General features: G+C 55.1%; 9 protein-coding genes across 16 annotated transcripts in view; all 9 read left to right on the top strand.

Annotated features, from left to right (window-relative positions):
* ABB37_09833 (hypothetical protein) overlaps positions 1-79 on the top strand; it is a gene marked incomplete at its 3' end in the record, with an annotated part of 973 nt that extends 894 nt beyond the window's left edge. For both annotated transcript variants that reach the window (XM_015809477.1, XM_015809478.1), the window contains exon 1: positions 1-79. This exon is cut by the window's left edge. In XM_015809477.1, the coding sequence (XP_015651959.1) occupies positions 1-79 (79 nt within the window).
* A 1,239-nt stretch (positions 80-1,318) lies between these two features.
* ABB37_09834 (putative mitochondrial hypothetical protein) lies at positions 1,319-1,922 on the top strand (the record flags this gene model as incomplete). Its single annotated transcript, XM_015809479.1, has 1 exon — positions 1,319-1,922. The coding sequence occupies exon 1, from the start codon at positions 1,359-1,361 to the stop codon at positions 1,920-1,922; it is 564 nt and encodes a 187-aa protein (XP_015651961.1). The 5' UTR covers positions 1,319-1,358.
* A 503-nt stretch (positions 1,923-2,425) lies between these two features.
* ABB37_09835 (hypothetical protein) lies at positions 2,426-3,524 on the top strand (the record flags this gene model as incomplete). Its single annotated transcript, XM_015809480.1, has 1 exon — positions 2,426-3,524. The coding sequence occupies exon 1, from the start codon at positions 2,556-2,558 to the stop codon at positions 3,522-3,524; it is 969 nt and encodes a 322-aa protein (XP_015651962.1). The 5' UTR covers positions 2,426-2,555.
* A 544-nt stretch (positions 3,525-4,068) lies between these two features.
* ABB37_09836 (putative mitochondrial hypothetical protein) lies at positions 4,069-5,297 on the top strand (the record flags this gene model as incomplete). Of its 2 annotated transcripts, none has more annotated exons than XM_015809481.1 (1): positions 4,069-5,297. In XM_015809481.1, the coding sequence occupies exon 1, from the start codon at positions 4,416-4,418 to the stop codon at positions 5,295-5,297; it is 882 nt and encodes a 293-aa protein (XP_015651963.1). In that variant the 5' UTR covers positions 4,069-4,415. The 2 variants fall into 2 exon arrangements, with proteins under 2 accessions (XP_015651963.1, XP_015651964.1); XM_015809482.1 differs by having other exon boundaries at positions 4,082-5,297.
* Positions 5,298-5,937: 640 nt separating this feature from the next.
* ABB37_09837 (hypothetical protein) lies at positions 5,938-7,218 on the top strand (the record flags this gene model as incomplete). 2 transcript variants are annotated; one of them, XM_015809483.1, is made up of 1 exon in its annotated part: positions 5,938-7,218. In XM_015809483.1, exon 1 carries the CDS (start codon positions 6,097-6,099, stop codon positions 7,216-7,218), a length of 1,122 nt encoding a protein of 373 aa, XP_015651965.1. In that variant the 5' UTR covers positions 5,938-6,096. The 2 variants fall into 2 exon arrangements, with proteins under 2 accessions (XP_015651965.1, XP_015651966.1); XM_015809484.1 differs by having other exon boundaries at positions 5,967-7,218.
* A 659-nt stretch (positions 7,219-7,877) lies between these two features.
* Positions 7,878-8,834, top strand: ABB37_09838 (putative proteasome alpha 7 subunit; the record flags this gene model as incomplete). Of its 2 annotated transcripts, none has more annotated exons than XM_015809485.1 (1): positions 7,878-8,834. In XM_015809485.1, the coding sequence occupies exon 1, from the start codon at positions 8,118-8,120 to the stop codon at positions 8,832-8,834; it is 717 nt and encodes a 238-aa protein (XP_015651967.1). In that variant the 5' UTR covers positions 7,878-8,117. The 2 variants fall into 2 exon arrangements, with proteins under 2 accessions (XP_015651967.1, XP_015651968.1); XM_015809486.1 differs by having other exon boundaries at positions 7,915-8,834.
* Positions 8,835-9,750: 916 nt separating this feature from the next.
* ABB37_09839 (putative mitochondrial hypothetical protein) lies at positions 9,751-10,350 on the top strand (the record flags this gene model as incomplete). 4 transcript variants are annotated; one of them, XM_015809487.1, is made up of 1 exon in its annotated part: positions 9,751-10,350. In XM_015809487.1, the coding sequence occupies exon 1, from the start codon at positions 9,811-9,813 to the stop codon at positions 10,348-10,350; it is 540 nt and encodes a 179-aa protein (XP_015651969.1). In that variant the 5' UTR covers positions 9,751-9,810. The 4 variants fall into 4 exon arrangements, with proteins under 4 accessions (XP_015651969.1, XP_015651970.1, XP_015651971.1 ...); XM_015809488.1 differs by having other exon boundaries at positions 9,761-10,350; XM_015809489.1 differs by having other exon boundaries at positions 9,763-10,350.
* Positions 10,351-11,171: 821 nt separating this feature from the next.
* On the top strand, positions 11,172-12,656 carry ABB37_09840 (hypothetical protein; the record flags this gene model as incomplete). The annotated part of the gene is made up of 1 exon (XM_015809491.1): positions 11,172-12,656. The coding sequence occupies exon 1, from the start codon at positions 11,226-11,228 to the stop codon at positions 12,654-12,656; it is 1,431 nt and encodes a 476-aa protein (XP_015651973.1). The 5' UTR covers positions 11,172-11,225.
* A 466-nt stretch (positions 12,657-13,122) lies between these two features.
* Positions 13,123-14,285, top strand: ABB37_09841 (putative mitochondrial hypothetical protein; the record flags this gene model as incomplete). Its single annotated transcript, XM_015809492.1, has 1 exon — positions 13,123-14,285. The coding sequence occupies exon 1, from the start codon at positions 13,293-13,295 to the stop codon at positions 14,283-14,285; it is 993 nt and encodes a 330-aa protein (XP_015651974.1). The 5' UTR covers positions 13,123-13,292.
* Positions 14,286-14,836: the final 551 nt, after the last annotated feature.

The following is a 14,836-nucleotide window of genomic DNA, read 5'->3' on the forward strand; positions in this document are numbered from 1 at the left end:
CTCTCAAGAAGGCCGAGGAGGAAGCTGCCGCCCGCAAGAAGGCCGAGGAGGAAGCTCCTACGGCCGAGGAAGCTGGTAACGAGACCGTTGCTGTCGAGAACGCCGCGCAGAAGTCGAAAAATGGTGGCGCTCCGGAGGAAGAAGGGGCGACGCTCAACGGAACGACGAAGCGGTCACGTAGCCGACGCGCAATTGACTTCACTGCCAAGTTCACTGAACCGTCGCCGCCGATACGCTTTTCAAGGTCGCCGGGTACGCTGAAACGTGTGCCTGCGGATAAGCCCCCGACGCGTGGCTTGCCATTGGGCACCGTGTTTGTTGCTGTACTCGCTCTCTTCGCGGTGGTGGGCGTGTTTATGCGTTGAAACTGTAATCTGGTGTTGGTTATTATTTCTTTGTTTTTGTTTTTCTGAAAGAGTGTCTTTTCAACGTTATCGCTTTTGATTCAGCGACCGATGGCTTCTACGCGGAACGCACTGTGGCTGTTACTACAGTGTGTATTCACGCTGTGCAGTTGCGGAGAGGCGCCGCTGTGGGTTTGTTGTCTTTTCGTTGTTCTCCGCATCGCGTGTCCAACTGTTCTTTCCTTGTATGTGGACCGTTCTAGTTCCTTCTGCGCTCTCTCCATCCTCTGTTTTTGCTTTTGCTTTGTAACTTAGCAAGGCTTTTTTTGTTCTCGATGGAGCGGAGGCTGTTCTTGGATTTGAATGCACGGCCACTGCCGTAATTGCATCGAAGAACGCTGCGCTTGTGTGCCGTATAAGTAAGTCATCCTCTTTTCTTATTGCACCAAGCTGTGCGTGTTGCAGGACATCCGTCTCTCAGGAGCTTTTTCCCTCAAAGGCAGGAACAGCAGTTCGCGGAGGCTTCAACTGCATCAGTTATTATCGCTGTGACCATGCGCGGTTTTTTTTTAGATGAATTTCTTACATTATACTAATCCTTCTGTTATTTGTTTCTAGATGTTTTACGTTTTTTAACTTAGGTAAAGCCGGTTGTCTTACAGAGCAAACCGGCGAAGAGGTGTTTTTTCTTGAACGTTACTTTGTCTCAAACGCTATTACTATGCTGATCATTTTTGTCTTTCGGCACCCGTAGTCGAGTCAAAGATCTCAAACAAGGTTGTTGAGATGCTGAGACTGCTTGTGGGATCGTAATACAAAGGAAAAGAAATAATTGTTGTTGTTGTTGAGTTCACGCTAGCTGCTTCCCTTTCATTTCTCCGGCCATGCCTCTTTCCTTTCTATTATCTTCTTCTTCTACCCTCTTGTGCTTCACGTTTCTTTTTCACTTTCCATCACATTTGTTGCTAATGCGCAGCTTTATTTTTGTGTTTTCTCCGTAGCCGAGCTCGAAACATGTCGAGCGGTGCTTTGGGGCGCGGCTCCTACCGTTCCATAGTGGCAGGAGTCAACCCTCGCCGCATCCCGACTTACTATCCCTCCGCGTACGAGCTTATTCAGCTCTACCGCGCCCACCGCGATGTGACGCGCGGCTTCCTCGTACGGGACAAGGTGTTCGACAACAAATTTCCTGGCACCGCCTTGGCCAACGGCCTATTCAAAATGGTACCGAATAAGCGGGAGAATTATCACTCGAGGGAGGTGATGGAGGCGATCCGCCACCGCACGATTTGGATTCAGCGCATTCAGCAGCAGCGCGCCATCAACGCTGCCGTTTTAGAGGATGCTCGGAAAGAACTGACCCCCGAGGCGATGACGCGCCGCTTTTCTTACGAGACGCCGGACGCGGCGGCGTACTTCACCCCGCAGGTGTATGAGGCGGCGAACAATTGGCCCAACTACTGGCAGCACCCAACGGAGAAACACGTGGTGCCGAAGCCACGGTGGCGTCGCGAGCCGGAGCTGGGCGGCATCACTCGCGTCCACGACGCAGTGGCCACTCCGATAGCAGATTTCTAGGAAGAAGGGAAAGGGGAGAACAGCAATAGAACAGGGAAAGTGGTGAACGTTGTTTGCTTGGGGACAGCTATTTTGCTTGTGGGTATTCCGCTGTTTTTTCTTCACATCCATGCGTCAAACTCGATTTTTTCTTCCCGACAAGTGGGATCAAAAATGATGATTTCGACTTGCATCAGCGCACCGTAAAGTGGGGTTACCCTCTGGCGAGTGGAGCTTGGCGTCACGTCGACTGCAGATGTAATATGCGGTGCATAAGAAAAGGAAATCCGTGCCTGATCCCCACCAATGGAAAGTTATGTATTCCTCTTTTGATATGCCCCAGCGGGCGGTGGCCGTGATGGTACTTGCCGTGCTAAGCCAAAGAAGGACCTTTCTGCGTGTTTCTTGACGCGCTACGCCTTCTGCTCTCCCCATCTACTCTTTTCACCCTTTTCACCGTGGCTTAACCGTCTATCTCCTTTTCCCGTGCTCTTGGTGTTAACACCTTTTTCTTCGTGTGTGGCAGACGCGGGAGACCTCCACTAGGCCATTCAAATGCTAGCTTCTCAAGCGCGCACGGTTTAGGCAACACAGCAACAACTCGGAAGAGGCTGCATCTCCACAGCAACTTCAGTTTATCTTCCTGATCTTGTAATGTCAGCGAGTGGCGTCGACATGGATGTCTTCTGGGAGGCGTGCACGGCGCACGGTGTTGTAAGTAAAAAGCTTGTAGTCCACCGGAGTCCTCATTCCACCTCCCCGGTGGGGCTGTGCGCTGCGGAGGCCGTCAAGCACGGCGCCCCGCTCATCAACGTGCCGTATCATGCAGTGCTGAACGCACAGACGCTGCGTGGCGACCTCCTTCCCCGGGCCCTGCCCCCGCTGCGCAAAGCGGCGCTTTTCCTGACTCGCCGCGGCAGACTCGGCTTGGTGACGGCGCACAGCTTGTGGCTCGCATGCTTCCTTGCTTGCCACGCTGAGGAGTGTGCACACGCGCAACACGCTCGGAAGTCTTTCCTTCACCCTTTCCTCAGCAACGGTGTGTACCCACCGCTGCCAAATCTCTTTCTGACGGCGAATGCATCGTCCTGCCCTGGCCTGCGCAGTGTGCCTGCCGCCGAACTGCAGGAGGCAGAGCGCCGCGTGTCCGGCGAGATGGACTTGATCCACACCATGCTTCGGCATTATGGAAAGCGCCGCGGCGTTCCTGCCGGTCTCTGTCCCCACAGGGAAGCGCTGGTGCTGTCGTACCGCACGGTGATGCAACGTGCGATTCTGCTGCCGTTGAACTGCCAGCCGTCGTCCCCCGATGATCTCGCGGAGCTCATCGAGTCCTCGCCCGGCATCCCCCTCATTCCGTCACTGGTGCCGGTGATCGACATGATACGTCCTGCCCATCCGTCAAAGACAGCGGCAGAAGCTAAGGAGGACGACGAGAGCGAGGCGGAGCTCACGAGCAGCGCCAACTGCACCTTGCTCACTTGTGTGCAGTCGGACTTTGTGTCCCCGTCAAGCCGGCGGCGCGTCATTGTGGAAACAGCGCCGCTGGCCGCACGCAGGGTGGTGGTCTGCGCTGCGAAGGCGATTAAAGAGGGCGAGGAGCTGCGGATGGATTTTGAGTAAACGGGCGGCCGCAGAAGAGGGCAACGAGGAGATCGAAGGACGACCGGCCCAAATGCGCGTGCCTTTCCGCCGTTCTTCTTCATTCGATCTCTTTTCTTGCACCAGCATCTTCATTTTTCACACAAGGCAGCTGTTATTTGACAAGACTTGCGCATAAATCTTCGCTCACACACACACACACGCTCGCAGACACACACGTGCACATTGACTTACCGAGAAGCGCCTACGCTGAACTCAGAGTACGTCATTGTTCGCATAACTAATATCTCCGGCCCGTTAAAGAGGCTCCGTTCTTCGCATATGGAGCTCTGCAACGTTGGACGAAAAAAGCCTTGGTCTTGTTGAACTAGGGAAGTTGTACATCTCGTTTGAGCTGTATCTCCGTTGCCTGGATCTGCTTCGCACGAGCGCCGTCTCTATCTGCTTCTTTGCGCTTATTTCGCGTCTCCTTGAATCTTTCATCTTTTCATTCGGCTTCGCTTTCCTCATCTTTTTCTTTTCGTTTTCCACGCGTGTGATCTACCTCTCTTGACGCGCATCTTTGAGTTGCTGCTGGCAGAATTGTCTTCCGTTTTCCATCTCCGGTGAAGCCTCGCCCGTCCTCCATTTCTTGTGAGACTGTCTCTTCAAAACACGCTCCCGTCACCGACTGACGTTCTCCTCGCCATTTTTTTTCTCCTTAAGTTTTCTCTCTTAATGCACCTCTCCTGCATGTTATTCGTTCGTTCGTAGCATAAATATACAAACGGGAAAGGAAACCGTCCAATCTTCTCACGATTCACAGCACTTGGTGCGCTCTTTCCTCTCCTTTGTCTTTTGGTTTTTAGCATCGTAATTCTCTTCTTTTTCCTTTTATGATACTTTTTTCCCGATCTACCATTGTCTGTCAACATGAGCAATCACGAGCTTTCTGAGCGGTCGGCCTTGCGTGTTGAGGTGGGGGAGACCGGTGGGTACAAGAGCTGCGACGCCGCACGTGTGGCCTTTCGCAACCGTGACATCGAGGCGTCCCGCCGTGAGCACATGAAGCCGATGCATCAAGAAAGCCATAGTTCAAGCGCAACGGAATACGTAAAGTCCGTTGTTTTTGGTGGTCTGGACGGTATCATGACGACCTTTGCTATCATTGCCGCTGCGGCAGGCAGTAACGGTAACTACGCGACGGTGCTCATCTTCGGCTTCTCCAACGTCATTGCGGATGGATTCTCGATGGGGTTTGGCGAGTACGTGTCGGGAGAGGCGGAGCGCGACAACGCCATCATGGAGCGCCGCCGCGAGGAGTGGGAGGTGGAGAATTCCTTCGACTTGGAGCTGGACGAGATGGTGCAGATTTACATGTCCAAGGGACTGTCGTTCGACGACGCACACACCATCGTCGGCATCATCTCGAAGGACCCGAAGATGTTTGTCGATTTCATGATGGTCGAGGAGCTGGGACTGTTGGTGGACCTCGATGACGCGCACGGCCCGAAGAAGCAAGGCGCCGTCATGTTCGTTTCGTTTCTCGTGTTTGGTGCAATTCCGCTGCTTGCCTATTTACCAGGCAAAGGCCAGGGCACCGATGCCGTCTTTGTCGTCTCGTGCGTGCTGACAGCGATCTCTCTGATCGTGCTTGGCGCTGTGAAGGGGTTCCTTGTGGGCTTCAGCATTTCGCGCTCGGCGGCGTTGATGGTGCTGAACGGCGCGATCAGCGGTTTGGTGAGCTTTGTGGCGGGCCATTTGATTGAGATGGCGCTTCGCAATGAGGTGAGCGGGGCTGCTGCTCCGGTTTAAGTAAACGTACATATTTTTTCTACAAGAAAAGAAAAAAAAGAACGAACACTCGCGACTCTGGACTACATGATGCCAGATGGTCCACCGTATATGAAGTACCCAGCTTAGAACAATACCTCTTCGCTACACTCCGCACCTACATCGTTTTGGTTTAATAATAAGTTTTGACTCGCTCTCCTGATCATGAGACTTCTGTTTATCAGAGTAAACAATCTGTTTTTGTAGCGGTCGCGGTGTCGAAGCAAAAGGGCAGACCAAGGACCAACATCGACGGGAAAGATAAAATGACTTGTTTTTTGTGATTTGAATATACATGAAATACTTGGTTTCTTTTTTTCTAGGTACAATCAAAAAAGAACATGTTTCATCAGTAACGCATAGGCATGCGTGTGTGTTGTTTCCATCGCCGTCGTTTGGTCCTCCGCAGTCATCTCTTCCGTTAAGCTGCAGGGCGTTGTTCACGGAGTGACGAAGCGCATCTGCTAAAGCAGTATCAACCTCGTCTTTGTTTCTTTTCGTGCTCTCCTGCCGATAGCGCTGCGCTCTCCCACCTTGTGCGTATATGCATGTATATATACACAATCTTTCCAGTGCCCCCACCCCTCTGCGTTGTACTCACTTTCTCCTCTGCTGCTAAACAAGCATCACGACCACTTGCAATTTTAATTTAGCTCACAGAACAATACTGCAGGTGCGACACCCCGCACGTCCGCAGGGGGAAGCCCTTTCCTCTCTCCGTTTTTCTCTTCTTTTTGTAACTGAGTGGAGAGGAGCGTTGCGCTCACGACCCCTTCTGAGGATGGAATCAAAGGGCCGTGTTCTCGGTGCAGTTCGCACGCTGTCGGAGGCCGTGTCAGCGCAAGTGAAGACGGAAGAGGCCCGTGTGCTGGTCCTAAAAGTTGTGTCTGGCAAGTTAGAGTCTTTCAACCTGCACCAACTTGAGCAGGCCCTCTGCTACTTTACAAACCACAACAGCGAATACACAAACGTGACGGAGGACGAGTTTCACGTGCTCGCGGAGGAGACGCTGAACAACTCCATTCGGTCTATTCTCGTCTACGACGACTTCTCCGGTTACTTCGGCGATGCCGAGGTGTACTCGCTCTCCATGGCTTTCCAATACAACCTTTCCGTGGAGGCCCTCACCCTCAGCGGCATCAACATCAGCGACGAGTCCATCTGCGCCCTGTGCGAGGCCCTTGTGCGGTCCCGTGTCAACTACATCGACCTGTCCAACACACCGCTGGAGGACGAAGCAGGGCGGTCCATCGCCGCCTTGGCGCACGTCAACCCCTATTTGCGCACCGTCATCGTCGACGACACCCTAATCGCCGACGACGTGCTGGACGAGATTGACGTGGCCTGCCAGTTTAACCACAGCAACTGGGAGGGCAACGACAGCCGAATGGACGAGGCGCTGCTCCGCAGTTCTGATCTCATCCGATTAAAGCACCGCCTACAGCACATCATCCGTGCGCAGCACAAGAAGGTGCACTTCTGTGTGGCCCACCTCTTCGGCTGCTGCCCTAACGGTGATCTGTGCCTGTACTCGCACTCGTTGGGAACCAGCGAGCTCGGCGAGCTGGACACGTCGCTGTCGGCGAAAATATCGGAGCTGTTTGCGAGCGGCGGGAACTGGGAGGAGCGCCTGCCACCACGTCCCTCCGACGGTGCCTCGTGGCGCAACCCAGAGGACGCAGTGAAGAGGAGGCCACGGCTGAACAAAACCCCGCAGGAACGCCAGAAGGCGAAGGAGGAGGAAGACAAGAAGACTGCTGCTGCCGCCGCTGTCATGGACCAGGCACGCTCTCATTGGGCGCCTCTCCTCAACGGGCTAGTTGGGATGTGTTGCGGGATGCTCGTGGTCGGCGTAATCAGTGCTGTTGCGCGCCGCATCGCACGCAGCAAAGGTGCGACGTAGGCGATGAAAGCGAACGAAAGAGTTTGCGTCCACGACAGATCGTGCTGCCGCTTTTTTGTTGCTCTAGCTGGCGCTGTTGCATGGACGCAGACGTCTCTTCAGCTATTTCCCCTGCGTACACTTCGGCTTTCCCTGTCCATTTCCGTGCACGCCTGCAGCTGCTTTTCAAGCGTGTGTCGGAAAGAAAAACAGAAAACTGGCGCCCGCAGATGAACGAAGGTTATTTTTGGTGTTTTCTTAGACAGCAACAAAAAGCACCACTCGTTTCTGCTTGTGTGGTGCCTGTTTGCTACTTCACAGCTCTGTTTACGAATTTCATCTTTCCACGACAAGAAGCGATGACGCGAAGGATGTGAAAGTGATTTTTCCACACGTGGAAAGCATCGAACAGTCCTTTCTTTTTCCCGCTTTCAACGACCTAGGGCCCTTTCTGCCTGGCCTTAATCGCAGGGTGCTGCAAATCCCTCTAGGTTCGGCCGCTTGCCGCTACTCTCGACGCCAGCCGCCTTCCATTATTATGCGTGTCCATGGCGAAACCCCACGCTTGCGCTGCTGCCCATAATTGCGGCAGCAACGTTTACTCAGCATACGCACTTTTGTTTTCTCACCTCTCTTTCCTCTGCTCAACTTTTTCCACTTCCTCCCGACACTGAACGTTCAGTGGTGCTACGCCGTTACCGCTCCTCTTTTCTTTTTAGGAAGAATTGAAACTCTTTCACTATACCCGTACTTTCAGCAAATCCAGCTGCCTTTTTCTACTGTTTATTCCCCTCATCATCAAGCAACCTTAAGAAAAAACTCTCAAGCTCCTTTCTCACAGGTGCTCGATTGCAGTCTACCTTATTGGGCATCCTTGGCGTTATCAGTCGTATTCCCTACCTGTTGCTGAGTTAGTCACCATGTCAGGCACCGGCAGCGGACACGATCAGTCTACGGACGTCTTCTCCGCCGAGGGCCGCGTCTTCCAGGTGGAGTACGCCGGCAAGGCGGTGGACAACAGCAGCACGGCAGTCGCGGCGTGCTGCAAGGACGGGGTGGTGCTCGCGGTGGAGAAGATCCACTCCAGCCGCATGCTGGAGAACAACTCTAACAACCGCATCCACGCCGTCGACCGCCAGGCCGGCGTCTGCATCTGCGGCTTGCTGCCGGACGGCCGCGCCATCGTCTCGCGCGCTCGTTTGGAGGCGGAGAACAGTCGAGACATCTTTGCGACTCCCATTCGCGGCTCCGTGCTGGCCAACCGTGTGGGGGAGTTCATGCACGTGTACACCACGCACTATGCCTACCGCCCTTTCGGCTGCTCTGCCATCATCGCGTCCTACTCGGACGACGGCCCGCAGCTGTTCGTGAGCGACCCCAGCGGCACGGTGGCTGGCTACTACGGCATCGCCCTTGGCAAGGCGAAGACGGTGGCGAAGAGTGAGCTAGAAAAGTTGGACTTTGCGAGCCTCACCTGCGACGAGGCGGTGGCGAAGTTGGCGAATATTTTGCACGATGTCCACGATAAACAGAAGGACAAGCTGTACGAGGTGGAGGTGGCGTGGGTGTGCGACAAGTCGGACCGCAAGTTCGAGCACGTTCCGGCCGAGATGATCCCACCGCCGCCGTCTAGCTAATCCGGGGAAAGGTTTTCTTTTCATCCTTTTCTGGTTTCCTGTCTTTATCGGGGAGGTGACGCTGGGGTGTTTTGCAAACGACGCCTAAGGCGCGTTGGGCGCACTTCATTTTACGCATCCGTCCGAATTGTGTTGATGATCGGGCACAGCGCTCTTTAAGCGGGATGTGCGTCTTGTTTCCTCTTTTTCTTATTCTGCGGGCTCCTCTGCAAAGGATGTGTTGACGTGCCGTTTTTTGCGCCTTGTGCCGTTGTTCAGCTGTGCTTGCAAAGGCCTTTGCCGTTTGTTCCACGTTGCTCTTCTTGTTTTGACTGGCCGAAGATCACGGGCATCTGCGAAGCGCAGCAGTGGCGATGAGTTTCTAAGTCGTGAGTGGCGCGAAAGGCGAAGGCTTCTGACCCACGATCAAGAGAAGGGAGGCAATCGCATCGATTCGTCCTTTGGCCTCCGAAACTTCCACTCTTTGGTACGGTGTGACTATTATTCGCTCCCGAGCGTATTTGGTGTTTTGTATTGGGCGACAGAAAGAGGCTAGAAGAGAAAACACAACCGCGCTAATGCGGAGACGCACGTGGAAGCTGCTCTCTAGGAAGCAACATTGGGACTGCCAGCCTCTTCACAGATGGCAGGCGCAGGGTGCAACACGGCCCAATATCACGAGCACCGCCGTTGGCGCCACAGGCGTCGCAATAAATACAGGAACGTGCTTTAATGCCTGCAGAGTTCGTATTGTTCAAGGGGCCAATGTGGCGACTGTAAAGCGTGCCCAACAAAGGATTTCGTGTGCAGAGTTTCTCGTTTTCCGTTGGGCTAATTTGCAGCGATCTTTCTTGTGTTTTTCCCTCCCGTTTCCTTCTCCCACCTTTTTTGTTTTGAAATGTCGCTCTCAATAATTGTTTCGGCCCGCCGCAAACGGAGCGACGTTGAGAGTTGCACCACCCGCTCACACAAGAGAGGAAAGAGAAGAGAAACATAAATGCTCCGTAGCTCTCTGCGGTGCGGCGTGCACCGAGTGGGCTACACGCATCCCCACCAACTTCCCGTGCCGTGTGCGCAGCGGTGGGATCTTCGCCTCGCCCGCGCCCGCATCTTCCAGGAGTACGTCGAAGAGAAAGCGCCGGGGGCGTGGCAGCTGGAGGACGAGCGGCACATGTCACCGGAGTTCAACACGTTCACCGGCTACCCGATGCGCAATATGCGCCCAGGTTACGGTCAGAACTTGCCGGAGTTTATCATGAAGAAGAGACTACCGAACAACACCCATTACGAGCTCTTCGCGCGCCGCGATATCCCGAACGAAGACAACGCGATGTATGGCAAACTGCTCTATGACATGACGATGCACGGTACGTCGCTCCCGTCTACCTACCGCATGCACAAGGACATCAACAAGGCGCAACGTAATGACCGCAAATTGTCGGGCAACCGCTTCAAGGTGATGAACTCGAGTGGGGCAAAGAACCCGCCGTCTGGCTTCGAGCCGATTCCCGATGCCACAGGGGAAGAGGAGGACTAGGGACGATTGAAATGAATCGTCAATGCGTACGGAGGATGGCAGCGGCCCCGTTGACACGCTCTTCACGCGCTGCTACGTTGAGAACAAGAAATCTGCTTATCGAAGTGATTGGGCGTCTTCTTCTCGTCCCGGCCTTCGGCGTTCTCTCGGTTTCGCTCTCTAACTCCCTTTTCTTTTCATATTTGTGGTCTCCGTCGCGTTCGCTGTGCCGCTTTTCGTCTTGCAGAAGCTCTCCAATTGGACGCCGGGGTCTTCGTGAGGGGTGCGCGTGTGGTACCAAAAGTGTCGGTCTTTGTGGAACCCTCCGACGCCCAAACTTCGTCTTCCCTAACGGTCTTCACGTTTCCAGTAGACTGGATCGCTGTGCGGTTTGTGTACACGAGTGGTACTTAGCGCAGTGGAGTTGTTGTGTTGCACAAAACAATTGTATCAAAAACAGCACCGCAGATTCGAGGTTGAGTTACACAGGGGTGGGCCTCTGCGTGCGAGCAGGGGCACACGGTGAGAGGTGAAATCGTTGTCCATGAGCTGCGTTTTCATCTTGGCGAAGACCAACTTGTCTAAGCCTGACCGCATGCAGTGCTGTGCCAGAAAAGAAGCATTAACGCGCAAGACCTCAGCGGAGAATGCGCTGACGACAACCTCTTGTTCATTCCTTACGAGAGCCTGTAGTCTTTTGCCCTGCCCGAATCCGAAGACACGTACTCGACATCTCGTAGCGCTGTCTTTCATTACTTATCTGTCTTTCCCCACTTTGCCGTTAATTTTCTCGCCATTGAACGCCCGCCTCCACTGCGACACGGCCTTGCTTGATAACAAAAAGCACACACTCCTCTTTTGCCGCCAACGGGGAAAGCAAATAGAAGAGCGGCGCGATGTTTGATCAATGGAAAATGGACCTCGAGTCCGAGGACCACCGCGCCAGGCGCGATATGACGGAGAAGTCCATCGCTCGCTACATCAAGGGCGACACGGAGCGGCAGGTCACCTCCTCCTCCACCTCTAACGCCGTCTTCGTGTCTGACTGCACCTGCATCATGGGTGCCTCTGTGGCCCAGCCGTCGTACCTGTGCTGCGGTCTCAGCAACGGGAGCGTTTGCCTGCTCAACACCGCCAACCTGTCTAAAATTTACCTCTTCGAGGTCGACCGCGATCCGCGCGCCGCGTCGCGAGACGCCGAACGGCGCGGCTCGACGTTGCGCGGCAGCGGGTCATCGGCGGCTCAGCAACTCGTCGCGGTGGCGACGCATATGCTGGCTCCGAGCGGGAGCACCGCGACGGCCGCGGCGGCTGCGGGCCAGCTGCTGCTGTGCATGACTCTGGACAGCGTGGTATGCGTGTGCCCGATGGACTTGTCGACGGTGCTGGAGCGCAAGAAGGTGTCACGTAGCGACGTGACGAAGGTGAAGCCTTACCCGCTGATGAAGTCCGCGTCGGTGCGCTACTCCATCGTGCAATTTAATCCGAAAGGCAATCGAATCGCCGCGGTGCTCGGCGTAGCCCAGGAGGACGGCCCGACTTCCCCGTCGACGTGCTCTGATGTCCGGCACTGTGTGGCGGTGCTCACGTCCACTGACGCCGCCGTGACGCTCCAGAGCCAGTTTGCGTGCGAGAGGGAATGGCACACGCTCGCCCCCCCAACGACGCCAACTGCGGCGACGGATGCTCCAGCATTGAAGCTGCGCTACTGCGGGTGGTGGTCGGCGGACGTTTTGGTGTGCCTGTGGTCTAACAGCTGCGTCCAGCTGCTGCGTGCGGGCGATATGGCGGTGGTGGGCGAGTGTCGGCTTCTCCGCCACTGCGCTGCCGACGCGGTGACAAGCGCAGCCGTCAGCCGCCCCAGTGGCGCCGAGGCCTCGGAGAGTCTTTCGTCGAACATTGTGGCTTTGGTGCTCGACCACAACGTGGCCGCCACCTTTTACGTGACTTCAAAGAAGGCGGTGTCAGCAGAGGCGCCGGACCTGAAGCGAGCTCGAAGTGAGCTGCCGCTCTCGCTGTCGATTACTCCTACGCTGCAGACCTACTGCACCGAAGAGATCCCCATTCGGGAGGCGTACCTCTTCCGATCTTTCTCCTGGACGCTGTTGCTGCTATTAGAGAGCGGCGCGTTGGTGTTTTTGGACGTGGAAACGATGAAGCTTTCTGTGCATCGCGCTGTGAACCGGCTGCGAGCACCAGATGTGGACCGCTATCGTGCCCGTGCGTCTCTGGCCCTGCCGAGGCATTACTTTTGTGTCGTAAATGGTAAACCGTTCACAGCCGCGATCATCGAGTACAACGCTGCAGTTATGTTGAAGTCGCAGTAGAGATTCGCCGCGTCCACTGCAGACGACTTGATCTCCAGCGTGTACGTAAACTTCAAATGACAAAGAGCAATTGGATGAAAGATTCGACAGCGGAGATATATATGTTTTCGCTTTTAGGATGTGAACGTGCGCGGCCTTCGAAGGGCACAAAGGGCTGTCGACAGTAAAGCGAGGCGAGACGCTCTCTTTCCAAACTGTTGTTTCCGGCTTTTTTAAATATGTATTTGGCTGACCATGATGCCTGTGCCGCGCCATTGAATATCGCTGGACTTTGCAGCGGGTGCTCAAAAGCTCCTGCTTCAATCCTGCTGGCATCTGATCGTTAGTGGTTGTTTTGCTTCACCAGAGCAGCACCGTTTTCGGGCAGGATGGCGTTCCTGCTGCCTTTCCCATTCTCCCCATTCTCCCCATTCTTTTCTATCTTCCCCTTCCCCGTGCCTTCTCCCTTTTGCGTATTCGCCTCTGCAGTGAGCGTTTCGTCGGAGAACGCCACCCACAACACGATCGGAGAGTGCGGCCGTTGAGTTCTCCACCGCTTCCCCGTGACGCGCAACCGGGAATCTCGCCAGATCGCTCCTCTCACGCACACGAAGTTTTTTTTTACACGGTTTTGTCTGCGGTCGCAACGTCCACACGATGCGCTCCTCGCCGCGTCTCGCCGTACGTATTGTGCGCTGCGCTCCCCTCCTCACCCGCGCGGCTGTCCGGGCCCCTCTCCACTCCGCCGCGTCTTTCTGCGCACCGCTGCACGTCTCCCGACGCAACTTTGCGAAGGTCTCGTCCATACACGGCAAAATCGACCCCCCGCCTGGCGGCTTCGTGACGGACGATTTGAAGGTCGACATGAACGCGAGCATCGGCGGTGCCTTTGCCCGTGGCGTCTTCGCGGCCCGCGAGATTGGCTACGGCCGCGAGGTGATGAACCTGCCTGCCTACTGCATGTACATCTCCGAGGGCGAGAAGCAGCCGCTGCGGGAGCAGGTGCTGATTTTAACGAAAGACATTTTTAGCAAAGTGGTCTTGGGCAGCCCGGCGGATCAGGAGTACGTGAAGCATCGCATTCTCTCCCTCATGTCGGGTGGCTTCTCGTACTTCACGCGAGAGCGCGATGTCTTCGACTTTGCGGAGGAGGTGCGTGCCGCCGGGACGGAGGGGGCCATCCGCAACGGGTCGAACTGTTTGCTGGGTGGGCAGTTCTCGTCCTACGACTTGCAGCGGCTTCCTCTTATCGTGGAGTTCAACCGCTTCGAGGTGGACTACCGCGGCCGCCGTGGCATCTGCCTCTTTCCTGAGGCCTCGTACCTGAACCACAGCTGTGAGCCGAATGTGGAGCTGTCCATTACGTACAACAGCGCCAAGAACAACTTTTACCTCAGCGCACGCGCAGTGCGGCCTATTCGCGAAGGTGAGGAGCTGTTCATCAACTACATGCCGGGAAACAATCTACCGTTGTCTCGGCTTGCATTGGCCATGAAGAAGCGTTGGGGTTTCGAGTGCTCTTGTGTGAAGTGCAAGAGCCGCGCTGTCGGTGCTGTCACGGTCGTTTTCGTTGTACTGCTCATCCCGATCATCGTGTACATCCGCCGGTTTATTGTCGAGCGCACAAAGGAGAAGCACCGAAGCCTGTGAACGCTGCAGTCCGTTGCAATGAGAAGCACCGTGCCGGCTTCCCCTTCTTTGTTTTTGCTGTTGTTGCCACATCCCTTCTCATCGTTGCGGCGCGTTCGCTTCTTCGCAGTTTTTGTTCCTGCTCCCTCTCCCTCTCCTTCTGTTTGTGCGCTGTCGTGGGCGGTACTGCGGGCTCGGTGGGGAAGGCTTCCTTGTGTGGTTTCTGTCTCTTTCCGTTTGCGAGTAAGAGTTGGTCATTTTCTCTTGTTTTCGTCATCAATTGACTGTAGTTGTTCTTACAGATTTATGAACTACGAAAACTGCCAAAGCCAACAGTGCATCTGCACTAGACTTGATCAAGTCCGTTCGTCAAGTGCGTGTGAAGCGCACTGGGAAATGAGGAGAATAGCGTTCTACGAATTCGCGCACTCGAGTCTTGGGCTGCTGTTCCCTATACTCCCAATACTCCCCATTGCCGCTGCCGTCTGGTGCTTTTCGTTTGCAAAAGCCCCCCTCCCTCCTCCCCCTTGGAGCAGCGAGTCATCACCAAAGGTATGCATGTCCAATCCATG

The sequence above is a fragment of the Leptomonas pyrrhocoris genome (assembly GCF_001293395.1).
Source record: "Leptomonas pyrrhocoris isolate H10 chromosome Unknown, whole genome shotgun sequence".
Classification (NCBI taxonomy): Eukaryota; Euglenozoa; class Kinetoplastea; order Trypanosomatida; family Trypanosomatidae; genus Leptomonas; species Leptomonas pyrrhocoris.